General features: G+C 38.9%; 1 protein-coding gene across 3 annotated transcripts; it reads left to right on the top strand.

Moving 5' to 3' along the window:
* The first annotated feature begins 494 nt into the window (after positions 1-494).
* SMPDL3A (sphingomyelin phosphodiesterase acid like 3A) lies at positions 495-17,710 on the top strand. Of its 3 annotated transcripts, none has more exons than XM_020887638.2 (8): positions 495-612; positions 6,259-6,472; positions 7,505-7,649; positions 12,069-12,165; positions 12,907-13,076; positions 13,696-13,876; positions 15,601-15,725; positions 16,870-17,710. In XM_020887638.2, the coding sequence occupies exons 1-8, from the start codon at positions 510-512 to the stop codon at positions 17,185-17,187; spliced, it is 1,353 nt and encodes a 450-aa protein (XP_020743297.1). In that variant the 5' UTR covers positions 495-509; the 3' UTR covers positions 17,188-17,710. The 3 variants fall into 3 exon arrangements, with proteins under 3 accessions (XP_020743297.1, XP_020743296.1, XP_070305984.1); XM_020887637.2 differs by lacking the exon at positions 495-612 and adding an exon at positions 619-901; XM_070449883.1 differs by lacking the exon at positions 495-612 and adding an exon at positions 845-908.
* The last annotated feature ends 928 nt before the right edge of the window (positions 17,711-18,638 follow it).

Below are 18,638 nucleotides of genomic sequence, written 5' to 3'. Positions count from 1 at the left end.
TTTTATCTCCTGCATTTGGCAGGCTTCCCTTGTAGCTCAGTTGGTAAGGAATCTGCCTGCAGTGCAGGAGATCGGGGTCCGATCCCTGGATCGGGAAGATTCTCTGGAGAAAGAAATGGCAACCCATTCCAGTATCCTTGCCTGGAAAATCATGGACAGAGGAGCCTGGTGGGCTGCACCCCATGGGGTCGCAAAGAGTCGGGCACGGCTGAAGGAGAAACAACAAGTGCCACCTGGGAAGCCCAGTATTTCTGAGTAGTGGTTCTCAAACGTCACCACAACTTTCAACTTTAGCATCTTGTGGAGGACTTGGACACACAGACTAGGCTTCAGGTCCTGTTTGTGGCTCAATGGGGCAAGCCTATTGGGATGTAACTAGACTTCCCAGATAGTGCTGAGGCTGCTGTTCCAGGGACCACACTCAGATCCACTGTATTGGAAATCTCTGCTGACCTGGTTCAAATCAAGACACTTGGAGGTTCTCTGTATTACTTCTGAGGAGGAGCCCCATGCACTTAGGGTCAAGTGGCACTTCGTGGACCCGATCTGGGCGGGGTTGCCTCCAGCATATTCCTTCCAGGACCTGTCGCCGATTTAGAGACAACAAACCAGGTAATCGCTAGACAGCAGCTGAAGGTCTAGAGAACCTACTCGTTGAGGAATCGGAATCCAGCACGTGACCGCTGGGCGTTAACAACCGCAGAGGTCTTCCACCTCCTCCCCGATTCCCCCGGGTCCCAAAAAACCGGGGAGTCTCCGGACAGCAAGAGTCTCCCAGACTCGTGGCTGCAACTCGCCATGGCGCGGCTGGGGGCGCTTGTCTGTTGCCTGCTGGCCGCCTGGCACTGCCGCCCGGGCCTCGGACTGCCTCTGGCTCCCGCTGGCGCTGGTCCCGCAGTGGGTGAGTGGTCGGTATCCTTTTCGGCTCTGGAGCTGCCCGCGAGCCGCGGCCAAAGCGCATGCGCGAAGCCGGGCACAGTGAGTGGGCGCAGCGGGGCTCCCGCGCCGGGCGCCCGGGACCCGGGACTGCGCCCCCCGCTGCGGGACGCGGGGAGGGCGGGGTGACGGAGGCCCCGGAGTGCCCGTTCGGCTCGGGGGGAGATCGGGACTGGCCGGTGACAGCGGGGGCGCTGCAGGGGTGCTGCTCCAGCAGTTGTTTTCACTTTGTCTCCAGATGTGTTTTGCTCCCGGGCAAAAGGAGGGAAACCTTGGGTGTCTCGAGGGGAAAAAGAACCTGGGAGCTGGATGTCCCTCATTCCCAGGGGCCCCGAGTCTGCCCTTGTGGGGCGGGGGAGCTGCCCGGTTTCAGCCGCTCAGCTGTGTACATTTCACCGGGACTCGGAGTTTATTCCGTCCTGCTCGCCAAGTTTGGTGGCCTTTTTGTCCCACTTCACCAACCTCAGCACGGTCGCAGGCACCGCGCTCCCCACTCGTTAGGCTACGTGAGAACTCTCGGGTCTTCATTTCACTCTACCTGGACGCCCTTGGGTTCTCTGAGGACAGAGGCAATTTTATTCATTCCCCACGCCTACCCCAGTACCTGGACCGAAGTGATTCTCAAAGTGAGGTCTGGGACCAAGAGCACCAGAATCACCTAAACAGGTTAAAAGTGCAAGTTTTTAGTCACCCCTAAATCCTACTAGATCTGAAACCCCAACCATCCATCCGTGTAACAAATCCTCCAGCTGATTCTGGTAGATGCTGGAATTTGAGAGCCACTGGTCCTGAATAGGTAAAGGTTGGATGAAAGATGTTATGATGCCATATGAGCCTTCATTGTCAGGATATCTCCACATCCCTGACGCATTTTCAAATAGAATTGCTCAGTTATCTGGGCTTCCCAGGGGGTTCAGTGGTAGAAAATCGGCCTTCCAGTGTAGGAGACAAGAGTTCAACCTTGGGTTGGGAAGATCCCGTGGAGGAGGGCATGGCAACCCTCTCCAATGTTCTTGCCTGGAGAATCCTATGAGCCTGATGGGCTGCAGTTCATAGGGTCACAAAGAGTTGGACACAGACTCGGCACACAGGTGGTGGTGGCGGCTGTGTTATCTAGAGGAGGGGGAAATGAGCAAGGTGGAGTTATTTTTATGTTTTGTGGTTTGGGCATAGCTGTCTCTGAAACAGCGCAGTGCTGACTGCTGAGACTGCTTATCTTTCTCACTTTACTTTCTCACATGCCTTCTGTTTGTCCAAGAGCCAAGTCCTCATGACTCAGCTGCTCATGACTCATTTGAAAGCTAGAACTGTCAGTCTGGTTTCCCAACTGTCAGTCGTAACAAAAAATTGTCCCCAAATACTTACATATGCTGGTTTCTGCTTTCATTAAAGCTGTTTTTCTTCAATTATGTGGCTGTTTAGGATTCTGAGATAAAATGTCCTAGGTTGCCGGAGGCCAGCCCTTGGCCAATTCACCTTTTGGTTTTAAGGGTCTGATTGCTGAAGGCCTCCATGACAGATTTCTGTGGTCTGGTGAATCTCCACAGCTCCCTGTTTCTGTAAGGAAGCTACTCCGAGTTGTCGCCTGGGGAAGAGGGAGGGAGAGGGGGAACCAGGGTTCAAACTCCCAATATACATTTGGGAGAATCTTTTTAAAGATTTAGTCACTAAGTCATGTTTGACTCTTTGAGACCTCATGGACTGTGTGTAGCCCGCCAGGCTCCTCTGTCCAGGGGATTTCTCAGGCAAGAATACTGGAATGGGTTGCTATTTCCTTCTCCAGGGATCTTCCTGACCCAGGAATCAAACCTGTGTCACCTGCACTGCAGGTGGATTCTTTACCACTGAGACACGTGAGATTTCCCTATTTGCCAAACAAGCTGTGATAATTGAGTAGTGAAAAGCATGTTGGACTATGAACCGGAGAATCTGGGTTGAAGTGTGGGCTCTGCCACAGGCCAGGTCTATAGCCTTGGACACACACAGACACACACAAACAGTATTTTGTGTAAATTTCATTAGAGGCAGGAGGTGAGGTCTCTAGATGTTTACTATTGATAAATCCCAGGTTAAGAACCTGTCAGGGCTCCATTCTCGGCTTCTATTTAAAGACACCCTTCAGTGCATCTAAATAATTACCCCTTACTTGTCTGTCTAGCTGTGCCATGGTAATGGAAAGAGTTCCAGACTACAAGTCTGGAGAGACTGGTTCCATTTTAGCTTTCGTTACTGAGTCACCATGTGATCTTGAGGAAATCCTGACTCTTCCTGTGCCTAATTAAAGAATGTTTAATTGGGGACCTACCATAGATCAGACTTATTCTAGATGCTGGGATGTATAAATCCAGGTAATAGGTTACATCAGATGAATGTCTTCAATGTGTTTCCAGGTTTGTTTTACAAAACTTTTATTTGGAAAATTTAATATATTAGTAATTTCATGTCCCTTACTTGACACAGTATTTCTTGTAGGTATGTTGTTATCTATTTTGTATGAGCCAAGTGAGATGGAAGGACTTTTTTATTCTGAAAGGACTTTTTCATGTGAACTAACACAGTGAGGCACTGTGTGCAGTTGTTAGGAACAATGTCAACTCTGGAATCAGATTTCCAGAATTGCTATCTTAGTTTTGTTGCATATGACATATGTGGTTTGGACTTATCTGTAAAATGAAAATAATGGTCAGTAAATACATGTAAAGAATAAGAAACAGTATTAAAGTAAGTACTCAATACATTTCCACTACTTGGAAATGAGGAAATTCAGTGTCAAATGCAAACTTGACATACAAATGAATAACAATATAATGCTGAGCTTACCAAATGCCAGGCCTTTATTTCTACTAAGTCACTTAACCCTCATTCAGTAGACAATAATATTATTTCCATTTTACAGATGAAAACAGGCCGAGATCATACAACTAGATTGGGAAGAAGAGCTTGGATTTGAAGTCAGGCAGTCTAACTCTGGAGCCCCTATTCATTTTTAATATTTATTTTTAAAATTATTTATTTATTTTGGTTACATGGCAGGGCATGTGGGATTTTTGTTCCCTAACCAGGACTTGAACCCATGCCCCCTGCTTTGGGAGCATATAGTTTTAACCACTGGACTGCCAGGGAAGTCTGTGGAGCGCCCATTCTTAACCATAACACTGTGCTTTTCTGCTTGTAAGTTCACTACACAGATTAACATTCTTTGAATAACATATATATTTACATAAAACTGAGATGTAGTGTATATTTATACCCCAAGGAACGACTGTGTCCAGGATAATTCTGAGTTATCTGCCAGTCCACTTTATGTGCTGGGTAAAGTAGGTCCAAGCTGGAAAAAAGTTGGAGTACTTTCTGCATTATGGAATAAAATAAATTACTCATGGCAAAAGTTTTCAAATGAAGACTGAATATCAAGTAATTGATCATGAAGACTATTTGATGACTACTTTGTTCTGGATTTTTTTGTCTACCACTTCTTAGCTGTGGGCTTGAAATGTGCTATTGTAACAACATCATGGAGAAACAACATCCTAAATATATACAATATGCCTTTTCCACATTAAACCAATTACTTTTGATTTTCTACTTTATTATCCAGCTTTGGGTTTTATTCAAGTATTTGCTCAGGTGCAAACTTAGCTTTTTATTATTTGTATAGATAAAACTTTGTATTCTGCTCATTTTTTCCATGCTTCTGGTATGGTATGTTGCTACTGTGTCACTTCTGATGTGTTTCCTATTGTAAATTAGTCATTATCAGATTGAGCTAAAAATTCAAAGTGTGAAAAAGTCTCAATATTAAAACAATTTTTTGGTCGTATTTAAGAAAGCAGCAAAATCACTGAAGTTATATGTAAATCAATTATAAGCAAACTTGAGGGCCTTTCAAAACGGGAGTTCAGATTTTGGCTCTCCTGTTTCTTAAGATGTATATACTAGAGCAAATTTTCTAATTGACCCAGTATTAATTTCTCAACTCTAAAATAGAAACAGGGATGCCTGCTTAAGAAGTCGTTTTGAGAATGAAATCACATAGTGTATTTCAATTGTTTCCACAATATCTAGCATATGGTGAATATTTAATAAAGAGAGCTGCTACTATGCTTATTAGTAGTAATGTTTCCTTCAATGAAAGAATTTTTGTCAAGATGATTTCCAAGCAAGGGTGCTATTAAATGGTTCCTGGGCTTCTCTCTGAAAACCCAAATGGAAACATCTTCTTTAAAAAATGCTTCCCTTAATATTATTAACATTTTAGACAGTGTATAATAGAAGATGTTCCTCTATTAAATTGCTTTTGAGAACCTCTAGCAATGGCTATTTTTGGCTGAAAGCTAGATTACACACTCATTTTCCATTAATGTGGAGAGGCAAGGTTTTATATGAAATTAGGAGTAAGATTTATTAGTTACAAGTTCTGCAGTCTCTTCCGTGGTGGCTCAGACAGTAAAGAATCTGCCTGTGATGCAGATACCTGGGTTAGGAAGATCCCCTGGAGAAGGCAATGGCTACCCATTTCCGTACTCTTGCCTGGAGAATTCCATGGACAGAGGAGCCTGGCAGGCTACAGTCCATGGGGTGGCAAAGAGTCAGACAGGACTGAGTGACGAACATACACACATACATCTGCAGTCTCTTCACTGTGTAACCCTAACAAAACACATCATATTTTTATGCCCATTTTTCTACAAGAAGAAAATAATTTCTAAAACATTAAATTCTATAAGGAAGAAGATATGCTATTAAATACAATATATGGGATTATTATTGACTTCCCAGAAAGGGGTTTCCATGTATATCACTATGCAAACTTATGTTTGTTATGTAGTCATTGTTAAGTAGTCATGCTGTCGCTGATTTCATCAATTTTGTTGTGTGTGAATAGTAAATTCTACTAAAATCTTTTTACTATCTTTAGAGTCAGTATTTCTCACAGGGAAAGAGTGTGTTTAATTTCAGGGCATATGGATATTTGGGCTTCCCAGGTGGCGCTAGTAGTAAAGAATCCACCTGCCAATGTAGGAGATGCAAGTGACATGGGTTTGATCCCTGGGGTGGGAAGATCCTCTGGAGAAGGAAGTGTAAATCTACTCCAGTATTCTTTCCTGAGAAATATCATGGACAGACAAACCAGAAGGGCTGTAGTCCCTGGGTTCACAAAAAGTTGGACAGGACTACTGAGTTACTCAGCACATGGATATTTAAATTGCTCAGGCTTTCCTCTAATGCAGGATGGAACACCTATTTCGTCTTACTGTAAATATTTGTATGGGAATTCCGAACGAGAAGTAGGTTTAACACCACTTGTTTTCTCATCAACAGGGCAGTTTTGGCATGTGACGGACTTCCACTTAGATCCGACTTACCACATCACAAGTGACCACACAAAAGTGTGTGCTTCCTCCAAAGGTGCAAAAGCCTCAGATCCTGGTCCTTTTGGAGATGTAATGTGTGATTCTCCTTATCGCCTCATTTTTTCAGCACTTGATTTTATTAAAAATTCAGGACAAAAAGTATCTTTTATGATATGGACAGGGTGAGTGATTATATAAATATCATATAGTTACTAAGTATATATCTACAGTGTTCTAAGCTTCATTAGGATGTTGAATTTCATAAGAAAATTAATTTACATTTTAAGAATTATTGGGGCTTCAAAAATACTAGATCAAATAAGTCAGAATTATTAGGGATAAGAAAAACTTTCAAAGTCCTAGTTTTATTTATTTAGAAAATATCCTCTAGAAATATGTCCATATTAACTAAGAGATGAGTTTATAAATAGCTTTTTGTGTCATTGTCTTGAAATGTTTATTAATGTGATAATAAGTCTTGACTAAATAATCAAAAAACAAAAGTCAGCAATGGGAATTAACCCATGATAGTGATTTTACAAACATGATCTTCTGGTGGTGTAATTAACTAATTCTATTCATCATGACAGAATGAAGAGGTCTGTATTTCCTGTACCCGCAATAATGATCATGGCTTTATTTTAACTTATACATTGTAACTCATTTAATCTTCACAATAGATATTGTTATTATTCTTCCCATTTTACAGATAAGAAAATTAAGGCACTGAGCATCTAAGTAACTTGTCCAAGTGCTCACAGCTATAAGAGGGCAAACCTGGCACTTTTGGCCCTGGAGTCTGTGCTTTTAATTACTAAGCATTTTTCCCTCTTATAAATCTTCAGTCAGGCAGTGAAATAGGCCGACATTTTCAGTTTATCTTTTGTATTTCACAAGTTTTCTTTTTCTTTAGGGTTCTCAGTGGAACAAAAGTAAGTGTAGAGTAGTTGATCAACTCTTTATCATCTGTTGATTTATGGTAGAATTTGCCAATGACAATATAGCAAAGCTTTATACAGGACTTTTTGTCCTGTATATATATTTTTTTAGTATATATACATAGTGTGTATATATATATATATATATATATATATATACATAGTATATATATATATATACACATAGCATAGTATGTATATATATATATATATATAGTATATATAGTGACTTTTTATAGAAATTGATTTTGTTTTCTATGATTCTGTTCTTTTCAGGGATAGCCCACCTCACGTTCCAGTGCATGAACTCTCAACAGACAAAGTCATAAATGTGATTGCTAATATTACAACCACTCTCCAGCATCTCTTTCCAAATCTCCAGGTTTTCCCTGCACTGGGTAATCATGACTATTGGCCACAGGTAAATTTGACCACAACTTCTGGAAATGCTTCAAGGATTTTTCCCATCAGTAGTGTCAAAGTTTTGCAACTGGTTGATAATAGAGCACGGGCAGGGGAGGGCACGTGGAGGTAGAGTGTGCTCTTAACACTAACCATCAAGGAAGGCAGGACACATGGTTTGGGGACTTAAAACTGACTCTTAATAGTTCATAAAAAGTTATGTCCATAGTGGGGTTTTGGAAGCAGATTACTTAGTTCATAGGTTATTAATTTGTGATTTCCTTCTTATTCTTCCTCAGTTTTTTTTAAAATTATTTTGTTCATTTTAATTTCCATGTTCAGGCTAGCCTAAAGAGGTTATTGTTGACAAATGTTTACATGTTTTAGAATTTCTATTAAGCATACTAAGCTGCTCATACTCTGATCTAAGCTGGATTGTGATTAAAAACAAAAGCATAGAGAATTATTATAAGAACCAAGAAGGGAAGTCCATGTTCAAAATATAATTCAAGGCAGAGAGTGTGTTCAGAATATTTTTAATGTCTGATACAACCTAGGCTTCAACCTCTATTAGAGTGGCTGTTTTAATAAACAGCCTGTGCATAGCAGTTGGATTGCAGTTCCGATAACAGAGATCTGCTATAGCAGTGCAGAATCTTACATTTGTTCAGAGTCAAGAGATCTTAGAGACTGTTGCAGGACTTGACAAACCAGTCCAGATGTGGCCTGACAGTTGATTTTGTAAATAAAAGTTTTATTGGGACACAGCCCTGGCTATTCTTTCTGTTTTACCTGTGGTTGCTTGTATACTGTAACAGCAGAGAATAGTTACCATATTGACTATATGACCCTGAAGCCTAAAGTATTATTATATGACCCTGTATAGAAAAAGTTTGGAGAAGGCAATGGCAACCCACTCTAGTATTTTTGCCTGGAAAATCCCATGGACGGAGGAGCCTAGTAGGCGGCAGTCCTTGGGGTCGCGAAGAGTTGGATACAACTGAGTGACTTCACTTTCATTTTTCACTTTCATGCATTGAAGAAGGAAATGGCAACCCACTCCAGTGTTCTTGCCTGGAGAATCCCATGGATGGGGGAGCCTGGTGGGCTGCCATCTATGGGGTAGCAGAGTCGGACATGACTGAAGTGACTTAGCAGCAGCAGCAGAAAAAGTTTGCTGATGCTTGGTCTAGATCCACTGTTCAGTTTATAAATGAGGAAACTGAGGCCCAGAACAGTTAAGTTGCTTATTTACGTGCTCAGTCATTTAGTGGCAGAGCCCACATCCTGTATCTTTTGTGTTCAGTTAAACAAACATCCTTTCACAGGTCCTTGGCTCTTGCCAGACTAACATATCAGCATTTCCTGAACATGATGTCTACTTTCATGCCTTTCTTTGTCTACGTTTTGCTTTGTGTTTAGAATATCTTTTCCATCTCATGTCAAAAGACTGCATAATGAGGGTCTTGATTATATTAGTTAATTAATCTAAATACTGTGACTAGGGATCGGGTGGAGAAGGAGGTGGGAGGGGGGACCGGGATGGGGAATGCATGTAAATCCATGGCTAATTCATTTCAATGTATGACAAAAACCACTGCAATGTTGTAAAGTAATTAGCCTCCAACTAATAAAAATAAATGGAAAAAAAAATACTGTGACTTTGCAAGTTGCACTTTAGTATGAGCTTAAGTTTAGGTGACTTCCTGGGTCTGGCCTCCATTCTTGAGATGAATGATATGTGAGTCTTGGTGACAGTCAGCCTCTCAACTAGTGGTCAACTTTTGTTACTGTTGCATGTGAGACCACACAGCAGAGGGTTGGAGGTGGGCAATCTCCAGGAATCAGAGGTTACACATGTTGTTTATGAGCTTTAGGTGACAGACAGACTGCTGTAATAGAAAACCTGTGGGGTTTAGTGTCACATTCATTAGAATTTAAAAACCTGTCCTGCTTCTAATAGCTGAGCAACTTGACTAATGCATGTAATTATCCCTGATCATTTGTAAACAACAGCGGTAATACTTACCTTGCAAAGTTTTGAGGATGCTCGGTGGAATGGGCATAGTTTCCTACCTGGCATATTATAAGCCCTCAGTCAGTGGAGTGGTGGTTTTGTAGCATGAAGCAGTGACACAGGACACGTGTTTCCTAACTCCTCTGAGGATTCGTTTCATTTTACTTTTATCTCTGTCTTCTTTTTGTGAAGTCAAATCTTATAACAATTCAAAGATATAGGTGATATCCAAGTCTAAAATATATCCTATTACATGTACAACTAAGATAGAGTGGGCAGCCTTTATACCTTAAACAACTAATTTTTTCCTCTTTCTAGCTTGTGATCTTGTATCTAAAAATCTTCTTTCTACTATTCTGCCACCTTTCCTTCCATCCCAGTTTCAGGAATGTCAACTGTAACACGAAAGCCCCACAACAAATTCACCTAGAGGCTACTCATATCTGAGATCAAATTCTGGTGAATGTTAGTAACAAATAAATTGGATGTGTTATTTCTTCCATAGACATGCATATAAACATAGCTACATAAACATACAGATACAAGTTCCCACCCATTATGTCAGAAGTAGATATTCATATGGAGAGCCCAAGGATTTCTTCCCATTGCCACTCCAGGAAGCAGCCCAGACCAGCATCCTCATGTACTCCTACACTGGCGAAGCTGGTGCCGCCAAACTTGGGTGGCGCCACTTCCTACTGTGCAATAGATAATTGGATATCAGAGTGATGGTAGAAAGACCTGGAATTTAGACCTAGCTCTGGAACTGACAAGCATCTCCCTGAATAAATCACTTACCTCTGGTGCTCATATTTCTAATGTTTAAAGTAGAAAGAAAAGTATAGGGTAATGTTTATATAATTTTGATTCTACATGACTATACCAGTATCTTGGCATCCATCCTGAAGTAAACAAATGGCTAAAATGTTAGGTTTTTTATGATGATGATGCTTACCAGTGTTTGATTAGGATTTAGATTGAGCAAAACCACTGTATAACTTTCAGACAGATCACTCCGATCTCTGACACAAACTGAAAATATACTTTGAATAATTAGTTTCAGTTAAAAGAAGTCATTTACTTATAACTTGCCCTGAATATGTTTATATTTTAATCATGTATTAGGCATATGTATTAGGAACTAATGTGACTTGAATGTCATTTTTAAAAGGGTAAAGCATTTTAATTAATGATGTCAGTGAAACTCCTTTAAGAAATAGGTCTAGGTCACCAATATACAGAGGGAAATGAACAAAGTGAAGAATATGGCTTCAGTTTTTTAGTATAACTTTTTGAAAAGGAAATAGAAATAATCACTCAATTTCCCAAATGATTTCTGGGTTTTTATTCAGTATCTATTTTCTTGAAGCTTTATTTTTCTTGTCTAGAGCTTACATCACCATAAGGGTTCTTTAATAATGATATGATGAAGTAGGATGATAAAAATACTGTATATTACAGATATAATATTTAGAAAATCAAAATGATATGATTTAGGCTGACATAAGGAATTGTTGTTTAGTCACTAAGCCGTGTCCGACTCTTTGCGACCCCATGGACTGCAGCACGCCAGGCTTCCCTGTCCTTCACTACCTCCCAGAGTTAGCTCAAATTCATCCCATTGAGTCAGTGATGCTGTTTATCTCATTCTCTGCCACTCTCTTCTCGTTTCGGCTTCAATCTTTCGCAGCATCAGGGTCTTTTCCAGTGAGTCTGCTCTTCGCATCAGGTGGCCAGAGTATTAGAGCTTCAGCTTCAACATCAGTGTTTCCAATGAATATTCAGGGTTGACATAAAGAGATTTCAAATCAAAAACATGTGGTTATAAGTCTTCTTTCAAGAAGTTAAAATGCTTTATACTAGTGTTAACATTTCAGAGGACTTTGTTTAATTCTGAAATCATGACGTTTTCCCCACTTCCTGGGCATGCTACACCAGAACTTACGTTTTCAGGGGCAAACTTGCCTCCAATGTCTAGTGAGCACACTCACACATCCATTTTGTACTCCAGTTATGCCAGAACAAGGTTTTTTTTTCTGTATACAGCACCGTGTTGGTGTCTGGGCCATTGTTTTTGCTTTGATTCCCTTTCTTGTCAACCTGATGAAATCATTCTTCAAGGTCTGGTTCAAATGCTCTTCTCACTCTCCCTGCTGACTGTCTAGGCCAGCCTTGATTATTCTTGTTTCTCCACTCACAGGATCCTTGCCATGGTTCCTAGCGTGTTGTCTTATAGATGACTGGTTGCATTTTGTCCTCCATCTCCCCAACAAAGCCATAAATTCCTTGAAAACTTAAGTATATCTAGTATTCCTGCATCTCCAGGTGCCTCCTATAGTAGTAATCGCTCAAGTCATGTTTAAATTAATTCATCCATGTATCTTCAGAGTTTCAATGTTGGATTATGTTGTTTGTGGCCAGGATCAGCTGCCTGTAGTCTCCAGCAAAGTGTACAATGCGGTAGCAGACCTCTGGAAACCATGGCTGACTGAAGAAGCTATTACTACTTTAAAGAAAGGTAAGTGAAAGGTTTACTCAGCCTTGTTTTGTCTCTGTTTTTATTCAGTTAATATTGTTTAGACTTAGATATTTAGTGTTTGCTTGGGTGTGCCAGTTCTGAGGAGTCTCTGTGCCCAGTTTTCCTAGAGGCCTGAGCATGTTTGAAAGCCAAGGAGCAGCATGGATGGCGAGTGGGCTGAGGTCCCAGTGGCTCACTCTGAAAGTGCCATGACGGCGGTGTTCTCTCACCACTGGTTCACAGGTGTGAGTGGGGTTATGCGTTTAAGCCCCATCTCACCTGAGAATCTAGCAGCTTTGATTTATCTGCTATTGCTTCTTCAGTGTTCTCTGGCAAGATCCACGTGTGTTCTCATTCTTTAGATTTTAGATTTCACAGTATCTCTTACCGTAAGTCCCCAAACATACAAAAGTAGACGTTGATTTCTTAACTGTTCGTTGATAAAAATCAGTACCTCATTGCCTAGTTATCTTTTCATAAGAATGTTAAACACAACTGTTGTGACCTCAGTTTGTGGAAGTAGCAGCACTGGACTTGACACAGAGTAGGTTTTCAGTAAGTGTTTGTTAAATCTGATTCTTATCCAATGATAAGCCTATTTAAGTACAAACAAAGCAATGAGAAATAAGTATAACCTTCCAAAATGGATTGTAAACCTTAATTAAGATTTTTGCTTTCACAGTGTCTACGTATCTGTATATTATTTTATTAATAGAATGTGTTCAAAATTTGTTTTTATAGGTGGCTTTTATACACAGAAAGTTTCAAATAATCCAAAACTTCGGATCATCAGTCTCAACACAAACTTATACTATGGCCTAAATTCCATGACCCTAAATGAAACTGATCCAGCAAATCAATTTGAATGGCTAGAAAATACACTGAACATCTCTCAGCAAAATAAAGAGAAGGTAGATGCCATAGACCAACATCACTGGGGGTGAACAGAGGGTTACACTTGTGAATTTATTAGACTTGCAAGGGGTCAGGTATTAATAAAAGTATTAAAACTTAAAGATGTTCTTGCATGAAACAGTTTATGATTTGCTCTGTTGTTGATGCTAGTTTTGTTTTATTTTGCTCTAAGGCTTGATAGATATTAAAAATTATTTTTGAGCAAGGTCACAGTTCAGTTCAGCTCAGTCACTCAGTCGTGTCCAACTCTTTGTGACCCCACGGACTGCAGCATGGTCACAGTTACCTAATATCATAATGTCCAGGGGATCTTCCCAACTCAGGGATCAAACCCACGTCTCTCATGTCTCCTACATTGGCAGGTGGGTTCTTTACCACTAGCGCCACCTGGGAAGACTATTATATCATAAACCATGCAGTTTAAATAGACAAGTATAAATGTAAGACTATTAATAGTTTCATAATTTCTCCTTTTGATAAATGAGTAGGAGAGATGGTATATTTGTTTTCTAAAATTTAATTAATGTACTTTCAGTCTTGGTATCTAAATGTCTCTTTGTTATGATAAATGTGCAGAAAGAGTCCCATCAGTCCTGCTTGTGTTTCTCTCTCCAGGTGTACATCATAGCTCATGTTCCAGTGGGGTATCTGCCTTCTACAAGCTACATCACAGCCATCAGAAAATACCATAATGAGAAACTGATAGACATTTTTAGAAAATACAGTGACATCATTGCAGGACAATTTTATGGACATACTCACAGAGATAGTATTATGGTTCTTTCAGATAAAAAAGGTAATAGAATGTTATATTTGTATGTATTTTGCTCTGCAAAATAGTGAATATTAACTTTTACTGATCCAGTAAATTTAAAGTTTACTAAATCTACTTGCCAGCACTAGCTTTTTCTCACTTACCTTTAGTGAATATATATATAGTCCTACAGTATGTAGGGCTATATCTAGTCCAACTGCTGGACTTCTTATTAACTTCCCAAAGCCATCACCATTTGATCGCTGTTGACCCAAAAGTCTCTGAAACCTTCAGCTCACTCAAATATTCTTTTAGATCTGAAAGTTTAGAGAAGCACTGCTTTTGTTATACCTGTGAGACTCAAGTTTTTCTTTCTTTTTTTTTAAAATTCATTTATTTTTAATTGGAGGCTAATTACAGTATTGTGGTGGTTTTTGCCATACTTTAAAAAAAAATTTATTTTGACCGCGCTGAGTCTTTGTTGCCGCCTGTGGGCTTTCTCTCGTTGTGGATGGTGGGGGCCACTCTCTAGCGGTGTGCATGCTTCTCGTTGCTGTGGCTTCTCTTGTTGGGGAGGACAGGCCCTGGGGTGTGCGGGCTTCAGCAGTTGTGGCACACAGTTAATGTGGGATCTTCCTGCACCAGAGATCGAACCTGTGTCCCTTGTGTTTGCAGGTGGGTGGATTCTTAACCGCTGGGCCACCAGGGAAGTCCTCAAGTTTCTTTTGCTATGATTAGTTTTCCTTAAAATTTAAAGAGCAAAGCACAGTTTACTGTGGTTTAAAGTAAAATACATTAAGCTCTTAACTTTTAAGTGGTTACCAACATGGTCATCTACTCAGCATTAAAAAAAAAAAAACCAGAAGGAGCAGTTGCATTAAATAAAACAATGATTATTTAGTCTTAAAGTTAATTTCTGTATGAGGGTGGAAAACTGAGAGTTAACAAAATAAAAGTTTTGATTTTTTAGTAGTCAGCCAGGATAAAAATCAATATATATATATATATATATATATATATATATTTCAGTAATTGGAGAACATTTTAAAAATGTTTTGCCTTTTTCATCTAGGATGACTGGGCTTGGTAAAAATGACCATTTTTCAGCCTTTGATAGCTTTTATACTCAGAAAGAGATTTAGTTCTATAATAGATATAAAACATGGTGACACTTTAATCAAATTCTTATTACATAATTATTGGAATATTGTCATAGGTAGAGTACAAAAAACTAGCTTTGTATTTTTCATGTGTGTGTACTTGTAATAAGTTGGATATTTTTATTATAAAAAATTTCAAACATATATAAAAGCAGAGAGAACCTCTGTATACTATCACTTATATTCAAATATCTATCATGATTTGTTTTATCAATAATTTTTTTGAGGTATTTGAAAGTAAATGTCAAACATTAAATGTATTTCAACACTACATGCTTCACACATTGCTAAAATATTTGGATAACAACATAATCATAATTCCATTAACTTAACTAACAGAACCAACATTAATTCTTTCAATATCTTCATAATAAAACTTTCCCTATTTTCTTTTTTTAAAACTTTCCCTATTTTCTTTTTTTAAAACTTTCCCTATTTTCTTAAAAGTGTCTCTTTACTGTTGTTTCAAATCAGGATCCATCAAGCATCATGCATTATTTGACTGTTACAACTGTTAACTTCTTAATCTGAAACTTTTTGTATTTTTAACATTATTAAGCTCAACTGTTAAAAATACATATATTTATGTACATATGTTTTGTCCAGGAAATCCAGTAAATTCTTTGTTCGTGGCTCCTGCTGTAACTCCAGTGAGAAGTATTTTAGAGAAACTGACCAACAACCCTGGTGTCAGACTATTTCAGTATGATCCTCGTGATTACAAATTAATGGTAAGTTGGTTTAACTTTTAGAATTGACTTCATATTTTTGCATGTCTGTGTAGTTTTCATCACAGCTACTATAAGTTGTACTTTATGTTGAAATCTCAAGATGTCTTCTTTTTTGTTTTGAATGTCAGCAAACTTTTATATCAATTCAGCTTCAAAAGGGTAGGCATTTAGTTGATGAATACTGTCCCTTTCAACAAATATGTAATTTGAAAAGAATTTCTCAGTTAAAGTCTCTACTGATGTAACTGTATTTTTCTCCTAGGTAAATTTAGTCAGCAATAGTTCTATTATTCCCTGGAGCATGTTTTTACAAAAAACAATAGTGCAAGAGAAATCTGGTTTTAATCCATAAGCATTAAATTAAGAAAGATAATACAACAATTGACTGATAAGAATAGTCCAAAAGAAATTTTTTACAACTATTAGTTGCCTGTTTTTAGATCTGAAATTCATGTGTACGTGTGTATATTGACATAGAAAGATGTACTTGCTATAATACTATGTCATTTTTTAAAGTGCAAAATAGTTTGATTTCATTTTATGAAGAAATGAAAAAGATAGTAAAAAGAAATTAAATACCTATATTTCTTTTGTACATACAGTCTGGAACAGCACACATACCCTGGGGTGCTGGTAAACGTTTAGTAGCTGGCTCACTGGGGTGCGGAAGGTGCTTTATTTTGTAGTGTTTGCCAATTTCCGTGGCATAAATACTCCAAAAATGGCCAATTGCAAGCTGCCATAATGATATAAACTAACTTGCAAGTTTCCTGAAAATTTGACAGTCAGCGTTTGTGGGCTTGTACAAGCCACCTGCTACATATAACTGATTATAGACAGTTGTTAGCAGGGGTTACTTCTGAGGTGTATGAACTGAAGGCTTTTTATTCTGTATATCTCTCTGTATAGTTGGATTATTTTCTATTATGTTCTTTCATTATATTTTACATGAACAAAACAATATAAAGTTTTCTATCGGGACTCTTTTTCCTTTAAAAGCGATTCTCAGTTTTTAAAATGACTACACTTTAAAATTAATAAGGTCACATAAATCCTAATAAGAACTCTACTTGCTATGCGGTATGTTATATGCCAAAATATGAACCAGACTTCATTACTCTTTTTAACTATTTTTTAACTATAGGATATGCTGCAGTATTACTTGAACCTGACAGATGCTAATCTAAAGGGAGAATCCAATTGGAAGGTGGAGTATAACCTGACCCAGGCCTATGACATTGAAGATTTGCAGCCAAAAAGTTTGTATAAGTTAGCTAAACAATTTGCAAAACAAGAGAGTAAACAGTTCATAAAATACTACAAATACTTCTTTGTGAGTTACGATAGCAGTGTAATTTGTCAGGGAAAATGTAAGATCTTTCAGATTTGTGCAATTATGAATCTTGATGTTATTTCTTATACAGATTGCTTGAAACAATATCATATGAAGCGCAGTCTGTAATATTTCAGTTTTCCCTTTGATAATGAAATGATGCTCTGCTTCTGAGATCAGTTTGTGGAAATTGTTATGCAAATCTTTGTGAGTTACTGAGTGGGCAGGAATAATTCCTGTCTTTGCTTTTTTATGATGCAAAAATGTAACAATTTTTATTATATCGAATGTATTTAAATTGCCCATTACTAGAATGATGTTTGAATGTAAGTACCCTATCTTCCAGGACTTCCTAGGTGGCTCAGTGGTAAAGAACCTGCCTGCCAATGCCAATGCAGGAGACTCAGGAGATGCAGGTTCAATCCCTGGGTCAGGAAGTTCTCCTGGAGTAGGAAATGGCAACCTGCTCCAGTATTCTTGCTTGAAAATTCCATGGACAGAGGAACTTGGTGGGCTACAGTCCATAGGGTCCCAAAGAGTGGGATGCAGCTGAGCACGCACACACCCTATCTTCCAGTTTATATGATTGTACCTAATTTATACTCTTGTTGAAATTGTCATTTATACAATAAAACAAATTATTTTTCCTTAAGTAGAATGAATTGTTTTTAATATGGTAATTTTCAGTTTTTAATTCACTCTCTTGGAAACTTCATGTATAAACTCAAGTTCAAACTGTTTTAAGTATCATGGGGCTAAGCCTGTTTTTGCGCTGTCTGTACTCTTGGGAAAACACCAAGGTCACACTAGAGCTGTCTCTGATTCTATGAGACGTCACAGGACAGGACTTTTACCTGTCTTCACTCTGTGAGTGAAGGAGAGCCCTTTTTAGTACTGCTAAGTTTTAAGGAAGAGCATGTTGCAGGACAATGGTTAATGAAATATTTTATCAAACTTTAAAATTTCAGAGATATTGATAATATAGATTGCTTAGAGATATATATAATAGATCCCCCCAAAAGAGGTACATTGGTAAATCAAATACAAGACAGTTGGAGGTTAATGAATAAGTTGATTGGGGAGAGATATAAAAGGGGGCTTAAATGCATTGGGAAAGTTTTATTTCCTAATTCAATCAGTGGCTATGTTGTTGTTAGCTCTGTTTTTTCCTTCAGTTCAGTTCAGTCGTTCAGTCATGTCAGACTCTTTGCAACCCCATGGACTGCGGCACTCCAGGCCTTCCTGTCCATCATCAACTCGCAGAGTTTACTCAGACTCATATCCATTGAGTCAGTGATGTCATCCAACCATCTCATCCTCTGTCATCCCCTTCTCCTCCGGCCTTCAATACTTTCCAGCATCAGGGTCTTTTCCAATGAGTCAGCTCTTCGAAACAGGTGGCCAAAGTATTGGAGTTTCAGCTTCAACATCAACCCTTCCAATGAATATTCAGGACTGATTTCCTTTAGGATGGACTGGTTTGATCTCCTCGTAGTCCAAGGGACTCTCAAGAGTCTTCTCCAACACCACAGTTCAAAAGCATCAATTCTTCAGCCCTCAGTTTTCTTTATTGTACAACT

This window comes from Odocoileus virginianus, chromosome 19 (assembly GCF_023699985.2).
Source record: "Odocoileus virginianus isolate 20LAN1187 ecotype Illinois chromosome 19, Ovbor_1.2, whole genome shotgun sequence".
Taxonomy (NCBI): domain Eukaryota; kingdom Metazoa; phylum Chordata; class Mammalia; order Artiodactyla; family Cervidae; genus Odocoileus; species Odocoileus virginianus.
Note: the sequence above shows the minus strand (reverse complement) of the source record. Positions and strands in the feature narration are given on the sequence as shown.

Coding starts and splice junctions, on each gene's coding strand:
- SMPDL3A (XM_020887638.2), top strand. CDS start 510: ATGCACTTAGGGTCAAGTGGCACTTCGTGGACCCGATCTGGGCGGGGT. Junction 12,166..12,906: donor TATTACTACTTTAAAGAAAG/GTAAGTGAAAGG, acceptor TTGTTTTTATAG/GTGGCTTTTATACACAGAAA. Junction 13,077..13,695: donor CTCAGCAAAATAAAGAGAAG/GTAGATGCCATA, acceptor TTCTCTCTCCAG/GTGTACATCATAGCTCATGT.